The sequence below is a fragment of the Geotrypetes seraphini genome, chromosome 13, assembly GCF_902459505.1.
Source record: "Geotrypetes seraphini chromosome 13, aGeoSer1.1, whole genome shotgun sequence".
In the NCBI taxonomy this organism is placed as follows: domain Eukaryota; kingdom Metazoa; phylum Chordata; class Amphibia; order Gymnophiona; family Dermophiidae; genus Geotrypetes; species Geotrypetes seraphini.
Window position 1 is genome coordinate 56,101,281 of NC_047096.1, and position 19,001 is coordinate 56,120,281.

Genomic DNA, 19,001 nt, shown 5'->3' on the forward strand with positions numbered 1-19,001 from the left:
TGAGGCTAAGTTTTATGACTAGAAATCCGTGTAGGGAGCCAGGACTTCCCGCCCTTTGCATGCATGCGCTTGGTTTCCTTGTTGGTTACAGCGCGGAAGTAGCGGTGCAATTTCATGCTCACACTTGTTCTCATTGTTGAGTTTCAGTGCAGCAATAGTAGTCCTCTTTATTCTGAGGCTCTCTTTCATCGGTGTTTGTCACGGCCATGTGCAGCTGATTGTGCAGGTGCCAGTTTATAGCAGCATGAGATGGGACATGTTTTTTTCCGGCGCTGTGGGCCGTTCTTCTGGTTATTCCCTGAGTCTGATTTTATTTCTATGCAAGCCGCAGCAGGATAAATTTTGCGGGGCTTGAATCCGACTATGTTTCTAGGAGCATTGATGCAGCGGCCACGTGTCAGAATCAGGCGTGCGCTTGGGTCTCCGGCGATGGCGGGAGAGCTGCAGCGTTCCGGTAGTTTATTTCCAGCTGACTTTGGTCAGGGTATGCCGAGGCTTCTCTCCTTTCCGGTTCAGACAAGTTATATGTGTTTCACCAGCTTTGGGACAAGCTTGGGCAGCTTTATATGTCTATGTCTGTGTTCCTGCTGTACTCCCTTGAAGGAAGCTGCTTGTTTAATCGGACTCTGGGGTTAGCACTCAAGGGGTTTACCAGAGAGACTCTGACCTGTGCTAGGTCACCCAGTCTCGGTTTGTCTCCGGACTGGGGCGACATACGGCAACTCACGGCACGGTGAGATCAGCAGTAAGATAGTGCCCTGTATTTCACACAGGTATCTCATTGTCTCTCTTGGGGTCCCTGCAGATTGAGCCTTTGTCTGTTGGTAACTGTCCTTATTTGGGCCTCTGTGCTGAGCTGCATGTGTCTAGTAGTGGCACAGGATATATATGCCTAAAGGTAGTACAAACAGTTCGGGCTGTCTCTATGGGCATAATGACACTGCGCATCTTCCTGCGGCCTGGACTCTCTTTCTCTATTTCTGAGGGGGCCTGGACTTCAGATTTCCATGCTTATCACGCTGGTTTCTCCTGTCACCATTTTCTCATGGCACATACTAGACGGCCCCCCCCCCCCCCCCGAACAGACAGGAGGAGCCAGTTACCTATTCTATCAAACCCGCGGAGGATCACGCGCTATGTGGCTGTTAGCCTCATCCCTGAAGCTCTCATTAGCGATGTGAGCTTTGTCTGCTACCTGTATGGATGCTGTTGTTTTCCACAGGGCGGTAGATGCAACACCTTGATTGAGTCTAGTACGTATTCACTTTAAAGGACATACGTATTTCGCTCCTGTTGCATGGGGTTAGTACTGTTTTCATTGTTCCAGTATATTCCTCTTTACATCGTGAAACTTGATTTTTCCTAGGAGACTCTTCTTGCAGATACTACAGTCTCATCCTGCCATTCCCTGACCTTCTGCACTTCATTCTGAGGGGATCTTGACTTCTTCCAATGACTCTTCAGGCTTTCTCATGAGGGAGAAGACTCTATAATGTCAGGTCAGGGGGCTGTGAAGATTTTTCAGGATGCTTGCATCTTTGCATCCTCCTCAGGTTTCCAGTTCGTTCTTGGAGTCTCTATGTTTTGTGTTTCCCTTTTCAGTGTTACTGGTCCTCAGGACAGTTCTTGTAGTTCTTCAGGAACTAAGGGACGTTGTTCCACTTACTGCAAAGTGCCCGAGACGGGGCCATTGGGCAGGCTGGATCCCATTCTGCTGAATTAGTTTCTCGGGGTTACACATTTCTGCAGACAACCTGGGAGTATATTTACATTTTCTCTATGGCCTCCGAATCGGCACTGGGTTTGCCTGCCTCCCTTGGAGCAGCGCTTTCGGTTTTGGCACATGCCAAAGCCTACCCAAGGCTTCACGAATGTTTTAGGTGATGTGGGCGGTGGTACCGTTTTGGCGCTACCAGGTGATTCATCTAATTTCTTCTTGACTGCCTGCTTGATTCGGACGACTTCCAGTCGGGCCATTTGACTGACACGAAAAGGGTAGTATCTTTTCCTCAGTTCTTTACACGTGCATCTTTAAATTTGCACAGCGCTCTTTTCTCCTGTACTCGGGGTGATGTTTTTAGTCATATAGGAGAGACGTGTTTCTTTCCGGAGACTTGGGCGTGGGGTCTCGGTCTCAGATTGGTATTCTTCTTCACTTACCATGACCAAGAGTATGGGATTCTGTACAGTTTCTGGGATCCATATTGCTGACTCCACTGGGAACTTCGGCTTGCTTTCCCCTTCTTACGCTACAGCAGTCGCTTTTGTTCCGGTGGTTCCTGGTATCTCAGGGCACCAATTATTTGGTATGCTCCTCCTGCATCACTCTGTATGATTTGGTGGCTCAGCGCAATTTCTCTTTTCAAGGCATGCCTTGGTCTTTGCTGGACTATCTCATGACCACCGACCATCCCGGGCTGTCGGGTTGGGGGGCTCGGTGGCTTCCATCCTCAGCTCCAGGAGTCTGGTCTTCAGAGGCGACTCAGTACTTGTTCATTCTTCTGCTCTTGAGCAGGGTCAGGCTACCTTTCTGGAGCTTCAGATCATTCTTCCGGATTGCCGCTGAGGGTCCTTTTGGTCAGTATTAGGATGGGGGTATTTCTCTACTGCTTGGGCAGTAGGTGTTGTACTCATTGGCAGGTGAAGTTGTTCTGCTTCAATGGGTGGACTCTCATCTTCGTCTTCTGTTGGCAGATCCTTTTATGGATCAGGATAAGAGTTTGGATAGACTTTCTCTCCGCGGAATCTGAGCATGGCCCATTTTTTGTATTTTACAGTGTACAGCGCTGTGTACGCTCTGGAAAGTGTGCATGTTAGTAATAGTATAATCTTCTGCATCCTGGATATTGAGATTTGTGGCTCAAGCGTTCTAGCTCTTTTTATGGACGTGAGATCTCCTTGACCTAGACCTCATGGCCTCGTCTCTCAATTCTAAGCTTCCTAGCTTCTTCGGCGGGCCCAGGGAGTGGGAGTTAGAGGGGGGTAGCTGCATGGCTCCTTTCTCGCTTCTGCCTTCTCTTTTTCAGTGTTTTCCACTGGCTGATGATGGCTTGGATTTGCCATCTCGAGCTCGCTTTCCGGGCACAGTATTTGTAGAATCTCTGAATTGGCAGCGCCATCCTTACTTTGCGGATTTGATGAGTCTTTCGACAGCCGGACTAAGAAGTTTCCTGGTATCTCCGGCTTTGCTCGCCTAGGGTCCGATCAACATGGATATTTGTACTACTTTAGTATTACGATCTAGTTTTTTGAAAAATCTTGGCTGATGTGTAAGGGTTATGCGAAGCAGGTTGTTTCTTCTCTTATCCAGGTGCTACGGACGTCTTCTCCTGTGGCTTCTGCTTCCTTTTGGAGGTTTTTCCTTTCTTGGATGCTTCTTAACGTTTGAACCACTCCAGAGTTCCTTTTTGGCACAGGTGTATTGCTGAGGGCTTAGCGTTCAATTCCCTTCAGCTTCTAGTGCCATTCTTGGCTTGTTACAAGGGCTAGGTATATTGCTCTTCGCTTACTTCTCAGCTTCATGTAGTTCAGGTCCTAAACAGAGTGCGGTATATTCATGCGCCTCTTAGCCCGGTTTGGAGTACAATCTTCACGTACTTCTTCTCAGTTTACCGAAGGCTTCATTTCATCCTTGTCTTTTGGGACTCTAAGGGGCTGTGCCGTTGAACATGGGGTTTCTTGTGGCCATGGCTTCAGCTCTGCAGTTTTCTATGTTGCAGGCCTTGTTCAACGGGGATTCCTATTTCTGATTTCCGAAATATGGGGTATCAGTTCGGATGGTACCACTATTTCTTTCTAGGGGGGGTGTCATCCTTTCTTTTATGTCATGCTCGCTTTTCCTTCTTTCTTCTTGGGAGGAGAAATTGGGAGCAGTGCTTTTATTCACTGCATTTTTGATATGTACTTAGCGTTCTCTGTGAGCTCGGTTTCTAACGACTTTTAGTTGTTTATATCTCCTTTTTGTATTCTTCAAGGGACGCCTCAAACGTTTGGCGGCGTCTGAAGCCTCCATCGCTCAATGGGTCCAGGAGGACATTCTTTATGCTTGCTTGCTGGCAGGGAAGCGGTTGGCGAAAGAACTTCATGACCATTCCACTGGAGCGATGGCTACTTCTTGGGCTCGGCCCAGAGGTTTTTTCCTTGGAGGAGATTTGTCTCGTGGCTAATTGGTCTTCTGAGAGTGCTTTCTCTCTGCATTTCTGCTTGGATGTGGGGGTGCATGCGGTAGGGGCATTTTGTGCTTCAGTTGTTGCGGAGGCAGCGTTTGCTTCCCACCCAGATTGAGGATTGCTTTGCTACATCCCATTGGTCTCTGGATTCATCTGCTGCTGTTGCTAGGGAAGGAAAAATTATGTTCTTACCTGTTAATTTTCTTTCCCTTAGACGCAGCAGATGAATCCAGAGCCCCACCCTTTCTGGATATTGTCTCTCGGTTTTTTCTTTTGCGACTTTCGCAGTTTGTTTTTATGGCAGGTTGTTTTCTGTATTATTGCATTTTGAGATTTGTTATGGGAAAGAAGTTTTTTACATGCTATGCCTATTACTGGTTACGTGTGCTTGGGCAAGGAGCTATACTGATGAGACAGGAGGAATGCCAGCCAATAGGACCACCTGTTAATCAGTTTCTCTATCTCCGCCTGCTGGTAGATGTGGGCTATCCCATTGGTCTCTGGATTCATCTGCTGCGTCTAAGGGAAAGAAAATTAACAGGTAAGAACATAATTTTTCCTTCTTTTTCTTGGAAATTATGGATCTGATTCAAGTTGTAATTACTATACTTGATTGTAAATAAGAAATGTGATAAAGAATTAAAAAAAAAAAAAAAGAAGGTGGGGAAGGTGTTTCCACTCAGAGACCAGGGAGAGAAGTTGCAGTCTCAAGTTATCATATTTCTCCAGTCATCCAGATTGAGAGTATGGGATGTTTTGCAAGTTCTAGGATCAATGGTGGCAGCTCTGGAAGTGGTGCCTTGGCCTCGCTTTCACATGAGGCCGCTGCAGCTGTCACTTCTCTCCCAGTGGTCCCCAGAATCTCAGGACTACAATTGTCGTTTCTAGTGGACTCCTCAAGCATCGCTTAGCATAAATTGGTGGCTCAGCGAGATCAATCTGTTCAAAGGAATGCCACTAGCATTGCCAGACTGGATCTTAATTACTACAAATGCTGGTCTGTTGTGATGGGGAGCTCACTGCCTTCAGTCCTCAGCGCAGGGAGTCTGGTCTCTGGAAGAGGCTCAGTGGTCCATCAATCTTCTGGAGTTGCAGCAGATCTGGCTAGCACTTCTGGCATTTCAGGCCTTGATTTAGAACTGGCCAACCAGGGTTTTTTTCAGACAGTCTCACGGCGGTGGCATATTTCAACAGACAGGGAGGTACAAGAAGTCCTTAATTGGCGAGCGAGGCAATGGTTCTGCTTCAGTGGGCGGAAGCTCATCATCCTCTTCTCTTGGTGGCTCACATTGCAGGACAAGCAAATTTTCAGGCAGACTTCCTCAGCAGAAATCTTCTAGATCCCAGAGAATGGGAACTGTCCACTCAGGCATTCCAGCTCGTGGTGCAGAGGTGGGGCTTCCCAGAAATAGACTTCATGGCCTTGTCTCGAAATACAAAGCTTCCTCGGTTCTTCAGCAGACACAGAGAGCAGGAGTCACAGGGTGTAAACGCTTTGGCTCTTTCTTGGCTTCAAGGTCGTCTTTTATATGTGTTTTCCCCTTGGCCGATGATAGGTCGTGTGCTGTATTGTGTAGCTCGCTTTCAGGGCTCGGTGATAATGGAAGCTCCAGATTGGCCATGCCGGCCGTGGTATGCAGATCTGATGTGCCTTTCGACGGGTGATTCATTGCAGTTTCTGGTGATACTGGATTTGCTCCACCAGGGTCCGATCAACGTGGAAAATTTGTCCCACTTTAGTCTTCTGGCCTGGCTCTTGAAAGGTTGCGACTGAGGTGTAAGGGATATTCGGAGCAGGTTATTTCATCTCTTCTCCTCATTTAGAATATTGTGTACAATTCTGGAGGACGCACCTTCAAAAATATATAAAAAGGATGGAGTCGGTCCAGAGGAAGGCTACTGTTTCCTTAGCAACAGTAGCAGATGAATCCAGAGACCAATGGGATAGCACACATCTACCAGCAGGTGGAGATAGAGAAACTGATTAACAGGTGGTCCTATTGGCTGGCACACCTCCTGCATCTTCAGTATGCTCTATCTCCCAGCAGGTGATGGTTGCAAACAGGAGATTCAGGTACTTTCTTTCTTAGACGACTGCTTGATTCGGATTAGAGAATGACACGGGGAAAAAATCTGTCCCCGTCACTGCACCGTCCCCGGCCCACCATCCTCTGCACCGCCCCGTCACCGCCGTTCCCTTCACCGCCATCCTTTTCACCGCCATCCCTTTCACCGCCCTGCCACTGCCATCCCATTCACCTCCCCGTCACCGTAGCATCCATATAAGCCTCAGTACTGTGAAACACCATGAAGACAGAAGAGAGTCCTGCCACTCTACTACTGCACTGAGAATCTGTTTCAGTGCCTCTGTCCTGTAGTAAAAACAGAACATAAAATAAATCAATTACCTGGACTGGGGATTTTGAAGCAGCATTCACAACCCCAGCATTGCACAATAATGAAATCTAGTGGTTAGGGTTTATTATTGAAGGTTTTTGGAAGGAGCCCTGGTACGTGACCACCAGCCAAGGACTAATCACTGCAGTTATTGAAAGAAGTTCAAAGGGGAACCAAGGGGAAAAGTTCTAGAGTAAATGAGGATTCATGGCATCAGATCTGAGCACTGGTTCTGCTTGAAATTTGAACTGGAAACCCAAAGCAGCAGGGGAAACTGAGAAAGTGGTAACAGCCCTAGAGCTCAAACTCAGTTGTCAGAGAGCAGCACCCCTCAAGAACACCCATTTGGATGTATGAATCCCTATGAGGACTTTGTTTGCTATTAATCCCATTGTGAGCTGAGAGGCTTGGGAAAGCAACAGCTGTGAAAGATTTTGTATTCTGAAAAGACGGACAGTAAAAGCATGAAAGGAGCTGCTGGATTTATTCTTTTTCCAGTACTGAATTGCCTGCAGTCATCTTAGAGCTCTCATTGGATGAAATCATAAAGACACTAAGGAGCTCATTTTCAAAAAAGAAATGCATCCAAAAAGGGGCATAAAGGGGCAAGTGAACATTTTTCTCACCAAACCCTTCCAATCCACTGTTTTTTAAACCCATTTTCTAGATGGATCTCTGTGCTGTTCATCTGCAGTTTGTCTAAATCGTAAAGGGACGTAAGAGGCATGGTGTGGATGGGCTTGTGACTTGGACGTTTTCTAAAATGTTTGATTCTGGCAGAAAAATGTACAGAACACAATGTGGATGTTTGGGGCTATACATTTTTTAAAATTATTTTTTAAATCATTGAATAAATTGCAAAAAGGGCCTAAACTGACCAGATGACTGCCAGAAGGATGTAAGCATGACCTCCCCCACACTCCTTTAGTGGTCACTGACTCCCTCTCACCCCCCAAAGATATACAGTGGAACCTTGGTTTACGAGCATAATTCGTTCCATAAGCATGCTTGTAAACCAAATTACTCATATATCAAAGCGAGTTTCCCCATAGGAAGAAGGGAAACTCGCTGGATTGGTTCCAGGAAGGTCTCTCCTGTTAGAAACCGCCCGCAAACACCCCTACAGCCACTTCATCCCCCATCTCTGGAACCAACTCCCCCCACAAATCAGAGTACAGAACTCTCTGATGACCTTCCGGAAAGCAGTAAAGACCCTCCTCTTCAACTGAAATTCTAACTGCAAACTACCCCTTGACCCCTTAAATTCTTCCTCCTTTCTGCACTCTCCTGTACTTAAGTTGCTGTATAGTCTTTGAACTGTCCAAAATGTACTTAAGTTGCTGTATAGTCTTGTACTGTCCAAAATGTTTTCCATTGTGAATGTTGGCTTGTAACCCGTTCTGAGCTACTGGGAGGATGGGATAGAAATCAAAATAAATAAATAAAACTAAAGGCATAGCTTGAGGTTGCAGGGGGGAAGACTTAGGAGTAATGTTAGAAAATTATTTTTCACAGAGACGGTGGTGGATGGCTGGAATGCCCTCCCGAGGGAGGTGGTAGTGAGGAAAATGGTGATGCAATTCATAAAAGTGTGGATAAACACAAAGGATTTCTAATTAGAAAACAAACAAATGATATAAATTAAAGAACTAAGACCGGTATTGGAAAAACTTGTACGGTTTATGTCCTTTATATGGTGATTCAGTGTAGGATGGACTGGGGAAGTAAACAGGAAATTTACCTATCCTGTCTAAACAAGTGGTCCCCGTTGTTTGGTAATTGTACAAAACACGCTAGATATTGCCAATTAAACATTTTAATTTATTAAAGTTATGCTATCTTGCTGAAGGGAGGAATTCCAATATGCCAGATAAATTCTATGTACCAATTGTAAAGGAATTTTTGTCAAATTTTTTACTTTTATGATATACTGTATAGACAAAAAAAGTCACTACTCTGTGAATTGTCACTGTACACAACAACTTAATCAAAACGAGCCTCAGACACACTGACTGAATATATAATTACAAATCAGGTACTTTTAGCCAATAAGGCAACATGTCCTTAATCAGGGGTGTCCAACCTGCGGCCCCGTGAAGAATTTTGTGCGACCCCACTGGTGCTCGAGGACAATGCGGTGTTTTCTTCTGCTGCCCCCAGCTGTTTAACGCCTTGCCGGCTTCCTACTCCGTCTTGCTGCAGCGTTCACTCAAAGCCGCGGGCAGCGGCTCCTATGTGCCTCCTGTGGCTGACCTGGAAGCGTTCCCTCTGATGTCATGACGTCAGAGGGAACGCTTCCAGATCAGCCGCGGGAGGCTCGTGGGAGCCTCTGCCCACAGCTTTGTGCGAACACTGCAAGACAGAGGAGGGAGCAGGAAAAAGGTAAATACCTGCGACTCAGAAGGGAGAAAGGGAGAAGGGCATGTTGAGGGAACACTTCCAGATCAGCCGCAGGAGGCGCATGGGAGCTGCTGCCCGCGGCTTTGAGCGAACACTGCAAGATGGAAGAGGGAGCAGGAAAAAGGTAAATACCCACGGCACAGAAGGGAGAAAGGGAGAAGGGCTTGAGACTTGAGAAGATGAGAGGGAGGGAGCATAAACTTAGGAAAAATGATGGAAGGAAGGAGGGAGGGGCATGAATTTAGAACACAGAATGAAGGGAAAGATAGAGGGATGCATGAGCCATAAGATGGAAGAATGGAGGAAGTGAGGGAAAGAGATGCAGAGGTGAGGGAGAATTGGGTGTCAGAGAGGGAAAGAGAGTGCAATTGGGGAGATAATGAAAGAGGAGAACTGTTGGGCAGAGATAGGAGGGATGGAGAGAGAGAATTATTGGACATGGTGGTGGGAGAGGAGTGAGGTAGAGATGCATGGGCGCAAAGAGAAGGGGGAGAACATGCTGAGCCGAGGAAGTCTCCTGGATGTTGGAATTTTTTTTGGGGGGAGGGTATTAAAAGAAGTGCCAGATTAGGCCTGGGGGAAGAGCTTATGGGGCCAGAAACAGAGGACAGAGAGAGAGAGAGAGATGGTGGGCAATGGTTTGAAGGGAGAGAATTTAGATCTGGGGTGGTGTGGAGGAAGAGGGAAAGAGATACTTGAAGGGAGAACCATTGGCAAGTTAAAGGAAGAAATGGTGGACCTGGGGAAGGGAGGCAGGGGGGGGGAGAGATGGGATGAGGGGCAGTTGGGAAGAGAAAGGGAGAGAAGTTGGATCTAGGGATGGGATGTAGGGAGGGAGAAATGTTAGGCCTGTGGCTGGAAGGCAGAGGATGGAAGGCAGAGAGATGCAGCATCTCTCTTTTTTTCTTCATTTCATTGTTCAGCATCAAGGGGGGAGAGAAGAAGAAAAACAGAAAAGAGAGGGAGCAAAATGTTGGACCATGGAGATAGAGGAAGAGAGATGGAACCATGGAAGAGCAGGAGGGAAGAGAGCTGGGTAAGATGATGCTAGGGGATGGAAAGAAAGGGACAGGGAATTATAGCCTGACCAGTAGAGAGAGGGACAGGGAGTTATAGCCTGACCAGTGGAAAGAGAGAGAGGGATTCTGAAAGTGGTGAGCCATGTGGATGAGGTCAAAAGGGAGATGATGAGTGACAGAGCATTGAGTACAGTGGTAGAAATGTGGTAATGGGGAGTAGATAGAAGGGAATAGGAGGCTGGGAAAGGAGTGAGATGGGAAATGGGAGAGCTAGAGACTGAGAGAAGATGGAGAATTGAGAGGTAGCTGAACATTTAAAAAGAAGAAGGGTGAGAAAGAAGGCAAGATTTGAGTGGACAGAGGCAGAAAAGAAAAAGTTAAGAAAGCTGAAAGGGAAAAATCAATATGTTGGAGATAGGCATAAGAAGGAAATGGAACGACAGAAGAGGAGAAAAAAATGGACAGCAGACACTGGAAAGAGAATTAGTTGAAGATAGACAAAAAGCAGAAAGAGAAACTGGGACCAAAATGATGGAAAAACAAAATATCCAGACAACAAGGTAGAAAAAATTGTTTTATTTTGAATTTATTAACTGGAATATGTTAGCTTTGGGATATGTGCATCACAATTATTTTTGTATTCAGTGGTGTAGTCATATACAGCTGATTTGGGGGGAGGGACTGGAGCCCAAAATTAGTGGATGGGCACCAAAGTTTCTCCCGTCTGAGTGCAATTTATAAATACTTGAGTTAGTGGGGATTCCCATGCCCTGCCAACTGAAGACAACATCCTCCAGTCTGGCAACTCAAACTCTCCAAGCTTTGCAGCCAATGGCAATATCCTCAAGCTGCCCCTGCTTTCATGCATGCGTGAAAGCCAAGGTGGGTGGGGAAGGGAGGAGGGAAGGCAGCAGCTCTGCAATATTGCTGCCAGCTGCAGAACTTGGGAAGTTGGAGGGTGAGGAGGTGGCCGTCTTGGTGAGGCTTGGGGATCCCTACTAGCTACAGCAGGGGAGATATTCATTTTGAGGGAGTCTAAGCTCAAAGTGGGAGGCCCACAAAAGCAGTAATATTTACCCTGATTAAACAATCCTCCATGTGCGCTGCTGACAGCTGATTCAGCATCCCCACTCTGAAGGGGCTCACCATAGCTGTTATAGAAGTGAATGGGAGAACCAGGAGCGCGCATCCCTGCTCATCAGAGTGAGGATGCGGAAGCCTGTGGCTGCTCCCACTGTCAGCTGTGCACTTGGAGGTATCACTCAGTCAGGGAAAGTATTACTGCTTTTTTGGATTCCTCTCCACAGTGTCCCTTTAATGAAGGTTTATTATTAGATATATACATCTTCTATATTAGTGATTGCAGATTTGGGATCTGGTCAACATTTTTTTTTTTCTTATCGGCTAGTGTTAGTGTTTGTGAAGCCCCAGAAAAAAATTTTTCGGCCAATGTGGCCCAGGGAAGCCAAAAGGTTGGACACCCCTGTCCTTAATCATCGGCTCCTTGTACACGTAGGTGGGAAATTCAGTAAAAAAACTCAGACATAGTCCGAGAAAAACCTGAACCCCACCCAACTGTAGAGTAAGGTTTAATCACCAGTGTACAGTCACACAGCAGTGTGTCACAAAGTTAAACAAAAAAGTGCACAAAACAAAACACAAAAACATCAAAAACAAAAAAGCCAAGTACTTAGCTGGGAAAAAAAAGTAGTAGTGGGTCCTGTAGGTTGGTTCAGGAACTGTCTCTGCTCCAGTTGCACACACTCCGGTCTCTCAATGGCTGGTAGCCCACAGCAAGTCCAGAAAAAGATAGCCATGTTTCTATACAGTCTTACACAGAGTTCTTACAGGAGCCAACTTCAGTTATAGTACACACTTGGTCCCACAAGCAAACAGTTCTTAAGCCACGCCCAAAGGAAACCCAGCACAATGTTTATAGATTTCCCAGAGAGTACTCACAATCAATGGAAAATAAAGAAACCAAAACAAAACAAACCCTTCTTCAACAACAGTCTTGTTTCACATTCAAATTGTTTCCTCAGGGAAAAGGGCTTCACAAGCACACAGCACATTAACTTAACATAACATAACTTTATTCTTCTATACCGCCATAATCGGACAATTTCTAGGCGGTTTATACAGAAGAAGGCTGGACAATCGGCGAAATACAGTTAATTGAAATGCAACAAATTTCCTAAAATTTTCAATATAAGAGTTTTGGTTAGCAGTAGTATCCTCACTTATGAAATAAATTTGTCAAACAGTGTTGACTTAATTACTTTTTGAAATGCACCATAAGACAACATAACTCTATCAATACAATCACCCCACCAGATCTGCTGCTTACTTGATTGAAATGCTAGTGTTCTATCCAAAAAAGTCTTGTATCTGCAACCAATTATTTTTGGATATGTAAATAAATTGGAATTCCTAGTTATCCTCGTTGAACTATATAACACAAAATTAGATAAAAGGTAATTTTGGGCCCATCCCCGAACCAGCTTAAAACATGCACGAAAATTTGAATAGCACTTGTGCTTCTACTGGGAGCCAATGCAACAGTCGATAGTAAGGACTAATATGGTCATTCTTCTTCAACCCAAATATCAGTCGAACAGCCATATTCTGTACTATTCTCAATTTTCTCAAGATTTTCTTTGGGGCTCCCAGATAGACAATATTACAGTAATCCAATATGGATAGAACTAGCACCTATACTAATAATCTAAAAGATAAAGGGTCAAAGTATTTTTTGATGGTATTTAATTTCCATAGCACAAAAAAGCACTTTTTTACTACTAAATTCGTATGTTCTACCATAGATAGTTGGGAATCTAGTATGACTCCCAATATTTTTATAGATTTTGAAATTGGGTAGTCATAGCCCTTTAAATAAAGCGATGGTCTAGTTAGTTTGCCTTTTGGGCTGGCCAGAAAGATTTTTGTATTGAGTTTCAATTTAAAATTGATTGTCCATTTCTTTATCTCAGTCATAATATGGGAAATTTGTTTTAAAATATCATTGGTTAGATCGTTTAATGGAATTAAAATAGAGATATCATCAGCATATATATGGAAGTTTAGATTTAAATTTTGCAATAGATGTCCTAAAGATGATACATAAATATTAAATAGCATGGGAGATAATGGGGAGCCCTGAGATACCCAAAAAAACCTCAGGAAGGACATACAAGACTCCTAAAACTAATAGATTATGCCCTATTGGAAACCATAGGAGGGACCTACCTAGACACTACCAGGTCTACCCACTGCACTCATACAGGGACCCACTCATACACTTAACACACAAAACAAAGAAAAAAAGTGGAAAAAAAGCCTCAGTTCATCTTCATATGGCAAAAAAATTCCACTTATAAATCACTATTTTAAAGGTCCAAAATGTATCAGTTTACTCAGCAGTGAGAAACACTATGGTAGCCCTCGTAGGAACAACCTCAAAAAAAAAATCTAGCATGCCAAATTATAAAACTTCAAAAAATGTGAGTAAAGCAAGCAGCACATATATGAGTCTCAAACACAGTCAATGGTAAGCAGAATAAAACAACAAACACTTAGCTGCAGATGGTATCCAGGCTGTCTTCCATACATCCAGAAAGTGCAAGCCTGCCTGGCCCCGCAGCCACTCTTTCCCGATGGGGAAACCTCCGTTTCGCTGAGCTGCGTCAGGGGAATGATTCCAGCCTACTCCACCAGCAACTGTAGAGGCTCTCCAAGTGCTCCAACTGCTCACATCTACACACATAGAAGCCAAGGCGTGGAATTCTCCAGCAAACAGTGTCTTCAAAATGGAGTACAGACTCCTTCCATTTCAGTCAGACCAATCCCCAGCCAGCTTCAACCAAAGAACGCCGCCCACTCAATTCGGGCATTCAGCCGAGCTGGGTGAACGGTTTGTAGATTGTAGATCCACCTTTGTTCCCTCTGACGTAGCTGACGTTTCCAGTCACCACGTCTAACAGATCAATCACCACACACCGCAGTGAACTAAAAGCATGTTGGACTCCAAGGCAGTGCACCACCAAGGGTTCTTCCACTCTCTTGGTGTGTATACATGACTTATGCTTCAGTAATCTGACCTTCAATTTTCATGAGACAAGTTAACGTAATCATGTATTTCTAATGAGAATAACTAATAGGCAGACTGAATGGACCATTCAGGTCTTTATGTACTTTCATTTACTATGTTACTATGGTTTTGCCCTATGGCATCCATGGAGATTGGCATCTCACTATATGCATTGGGGCAAAACCAAGATGTATTCAGCCTGTTCCCCTTGACATGAAACTAAATGGCCCCCGTAAAATAAATATAATTGTGTTTCTGGGACGTCTGGCACATGGTTCCTTTGTTTAGTTAAATACCACTTGTTTTGTTTCAGAAAGATGCAATGATGAGCTGGTGGCTCCCCTTTATGCCTCATCCTTTCTTCCATCTTCAAGGTACTCCATTTTTTATGCTGCTTCCCTTGGAAGGCTGTATGGTAAGTCTCCTCTGAAAAGGTAATCTATGAAAGTTTAAAAGCAAAGATATCTCTGGATTCTTGTTTGCTCTTTGTGCTTCAATCCATTCTGTGTATGCTTATAGCAGGGGTGCTCACACTTCCTTGGCTTGCGAGCTACTTTTAAAATGACCAAGTCAAAATGATCTACTTCTTGGCTTGCGAGCTACTTTTAAAATGACCAAGTCAAAATGATCTACCAACAATAAAATTTTAAAAAAACCACAAAGCATACTATACGCAGAGAAAATGTTAATTATTATTTATATTTGGGGTTTTTTTTTCAAAGAGGTCAAGGCAGATGACTTTAAAATATGCAATGTCACCTCAGTAACAGCTATAGAAAAATAGACAAATATGCCCCCTCCCCTTTTACTAAACCGTGATAGCGTTTTTTAGCACAGGGAGCTGTGCTGAATACTTCGCACTGCTCCCAACGCTCATAGGCTCCCTTTGCTAAAAACAGCTATCGCGGTTTAGTAAAAGGGGGCCATAGTGCAAAATATAGACAGCAGATATAAATTTGGACAGATTTTAGTCACTAAATTGTTAAATAAAATCATTTTTCCTATCTTTGCTGTCTGGTCATTTCATGAGTCTCTGGTTGCACTTCCTTCTTCTGACTGTAAATCCAGTATTTCTTTCTTTCTTTCTGCCTCCTGTATGCTTCCTCTCCTCCAGACCTCATTCCATTCCCCAACCAACATCTCTCTCTGTCTTTCCATGAGTCCAACTTTTTCTTCCTCTCTCCCTGCCCCCTCCCCTTTCTTTCTTTTTATTTTATCTTAACAATTTTTATTGAATTTTCACAATGGCAAACACAGCACAAAACAATTCAACTAATACACCAAATAGTCAAATCCCCACTCCAAAACATAAACAGTCATACTGGTACTCTTCAGTATAAGGCAATACTATCCAACCCAAAATTTCCCCCTCCTTCTCTTTCTTTTCTCGCTCCCTGCCCTCCTTTCTTTCTTTCTCACTCCCTGCCCCCCTTTCTTTCTGTTGGTCTGTCTTTCTTTCTTCCTGCCCCGCCTCCGTCGATCTCCCTGCTTTTCCGATGCCAAGCCAGGTGCGTACAAGCGCCGAGCCCACAGCCTTCCCACCCCGATTAATTCTGGCGTCGGAGAGGAAGTTCCGGGCCAGCCAAGCAGCAATTGGCTGGCCCAGAACTTCCTCTCTGACATCAGAATTGACATTGGGGTGGGAAGGCTGTGGGCCCGGCGCTTGTACGCGCCTGGCCTGACATTGGGGAAGCAGGGAGAACAGAACGCTAAGGCAACGCGAATCTATTGTGGAGTCCAGGATGGACCCTGCGATCGTCTCTCATTGCCTTTGTGATCTACTGGTTGATCACGATCAACCTTTTGGGCACCCCTGGCTTATAGGTTCAGGGCTTGCCTTAAGGGTTGCAAATCTCTTGACAATGAAATGTCCCTTTCTGTTAAAATGTATTTAAATGACATGTAACTAAAAAAAACCAACAACTTCCAAACTTGCCACAGCAAAAGACACTTCAGATGCAACTGGAAGTTTTTTTGTTTTTGTGATTAAATATGCTTGCAGTTGTCTTACAATATGCTGTTTTAGTCAAAAACAAAGAGCACCGTTAGAAAAAAAAAGCTGAGATCTATGTGTAGCTCTGAAATTCCATCTGAAAATTGATTCTACATGTACAATGTTTGACCTGTCTTCAGTTGAAAAACTATACCGTATAGAGTATACTCAAATATAAACTTATTTCAGTATAAATAGAGATAACAGTTTTCTTCTCCCCAAAAGGGGGGAAAACTTAACTCGAATATAAACCAAGGGATTTGTATTCAAGTGTACGGTAACTCTCCCCCCTTCCCCACTCAATGATGGGCTTTTCTTCCTCCAAATACCCCCTTCCTTTGGTTACTGGGATTTTCTTCCTCCACTATCCTCTCTGCCCTTCCACAGTTACCAGCTTAAAATTGCAGATCTTTCAAGTGTTGTAGCTTAAAATTGCAGCTCTTTCAAGTGTTGTTTTACCTTGGAACTGCTGGGTTGTCCTTCAGGTCCATGGGACTGTAGAAGGGGTAGCTGTTTACAGCTGGTTGCTGAAGGCAGCACTACAGGTTCTGCTGCGAATCCAGAAGGGCTTTCAGCAGATATACTCTAGGAAAAGAGGATGGAAGGAAAATGGAGTAAAGCGAGACCCAGGCCGCTGAGAGTCAGCTTTCAAGCTGATCTTAAGCCTGGTGTCAGCAGCTCCTTTCTCCTTCAGCGATGCTGATTAAAACTGTGTGCTGTGCATGCTCAAGGCTCTGCACCAGCTCCTTCCCCATTCTCTGGCATCTCTCGCTCCTCTCAAGTCGCCAACCTCATGGTCTATGAGATTGGCGACTTGAATATGAGGGACTTCACCTTGAGAAAGCTTATTAGCAAAACATGTCGGTGATTTTCATGTCCCTGATTCAGACCACAAGAACAAGGCTAAGTAAAAGCTATTATAAACTTGAATAGATAGATGTTATATGAAATAGTGAAAGATTATTTATTTTCAACTTTAAACATTATAAACTATTTAAAAATATTTAAAAAGAGTTATATATAAATAGATCTGTAATCTGATGACAATCTAACACTTAATGCTTAGTGTAATGAAATCCATTTGAACTCTAAGGGAGTCTTTTTATCAAGCTGCGGTAGGGGTTTAACACGTGTAATACCTCGTGTTAAACCGCCTGCCTTGCTAACGCCTGCATTGAGCAGGCTTTAGTTTTTTAGCCGGCTGCGGGGGTTAGCGTGTGATGAAATGTCCGACGCACTAACCCCGCTAGCGCAGCTTGATAAAAGGACCTCCAATTGGTCTGAGGATCCTTTAAACTTTAGAAGTGTGTTATACCATTAGGGATTTGTAAATCTCTTTTCTCTATCATTTGTAATTTAGATTAATGTCATGTTGTTATATCTTTATCCCAGGACAAGCAGGCAGGTATTCTCACTAGTGGGTGATGTCATCAGACAGAGCCCCGGTACGGACGTCTCACAAGCACGTGTTGCTTGTAGAAACTTAAAAGTTTCTAGATGCCCGCACCGCGCATGCGCCGGTGCCTTCCCGCCAGGAGATCCGGGCGTGTCTCCTCAGTTCTTTTCTTTCCGCGGAGCTGAGAAGTTCAACTTCATCATGCGCTAGCTGAATTCAGTTAAATTTGCCTTCCTTGTCCGCGTTTTCGCTTTCTTTTAATTACAATTAACAGTACATTTCTTTTTCAGTTTAAAAAAAAAAAAAAAGAAGATTATTTCCTCCGGCGGGTCGAACGGGCCGGCCACGTGGCTCAGGCCTACAGGCTTCGACCTCGCGGCGGAGATTTTCCGGCCTATGTCCCGGCCAATCACCGGGTTTAAAAAGTGCAGCAAGTGCCAACGCGCGATTTCACTCACGGACCCTCACCGTCGCTGTTTGCAGTGTTTGGGTCCTGACCACATTCCAAAATCGTGCAGGCCTTGCTCTACCCTTACGGCACGCTCATTCAAACGGCGTTGCCTATTGTGGGAATCGATGTTCAAGATGGACGCAGCTAAGGATCCTTCAGCCTCCACTTCATCTGATACCTCCCCGGTTCGGGCGAAACCGGTATCGACCCCTCCTGCATCGAGTGTGGTGAAACCGGCATCGTTCATCCCGACAACATCCACGAGCTCGACGTCGGTGCCTGCCCCGGTCTCCTCGGTTCAGGTACCTCTTCCTTCCACAGTACCACCAGTGGTCATCAAAGTGCCGAAAGCTACTAAGCAGAAGCACTCGACCTCGAAGGAGCGCGATGACCGTGCAGGAGGACCCCCTTTCGGTGCGGATCCCTCCTTATCGGCTTCGCTACGGTCCATGCTGGAAGCTCAATTCGTTGAGCTCATGCAGACCATCGGACCCGGGCTCATCGCTGCCATACAGGGTGACCTCCCGGTACCGGTCCAAAGGGGCGGTCCGCCCCCTCCTCCTCCTCCACGCCGTTCGACCTCGAAAACCGACGAGGACGAACGGGGGAGGGTGGCGATGCCCATGCGGCAAGCCTCGCTTACCGATATGCCGCCATTAGAGCCTATTACGCCTCCGCGCCAACATGGGACCAGACCTCCGATCGATACTCAAAGCCCTGGGCATAGTCAGGAAGAGTTCTTCCGCACTCCTTACCAGACTTGGGTAGCATCGCAAGAATCCGCATCGCAACCCCAGTTGCGATCCACCGCTTCCAGCCCTATCCACCACTTGGGGGCCTCGGGAAACCATGCGATGCACAGACGATCCCGATCCCCGTCCCGCCACCGAGACGGGCACCGATCAAGACACTCATCTTGGCACTCTTCACGCCATTCGGAGGTGTCACCGCAGAAAAAACTGCAACGTATGGGATACTCCTCATCAGAGGTGTCCCCTCCGGAGGGACCGGAGTACGAGGAGACACCCGTACCCGATTCTCCTTGCCACTCCCCGATGTCCATGGATCCGGAGGCCTCTTCCTCCTCCA

The 19,001-nt window shown here is 45.4% G+C and overlaps 1 protein-coding gene across 2 annotated transcripts in view; it reads left to right on the top strand.

Annotated features, from left to right (window-relative positions):
* Nucleotides 1–19,001, top strand: part of CNTNAP1 (contactin associated protein 1) — a 412,393-nt gene that overhangs the window by 20,606 nt on the left and 372,786 nt on the right. For both annotated transcript variants that reach the window (XR_004536808.1, XM_033918597.1), the window contains exon 2: nucleotides 14,386–14,487. Coding sequence is in view for 1 of the 2 variants with exons in the window: in XM_033918597.1 (XP_033774488.1) it covers nucleotides 14,386–14,487 (102 nt within the window). In the remaining variant the exon portion in view is untranslated. The remainder of the gene's footprint in view (nucleotides 1–14,385; nucleotides 14,488–19,001) is intronic.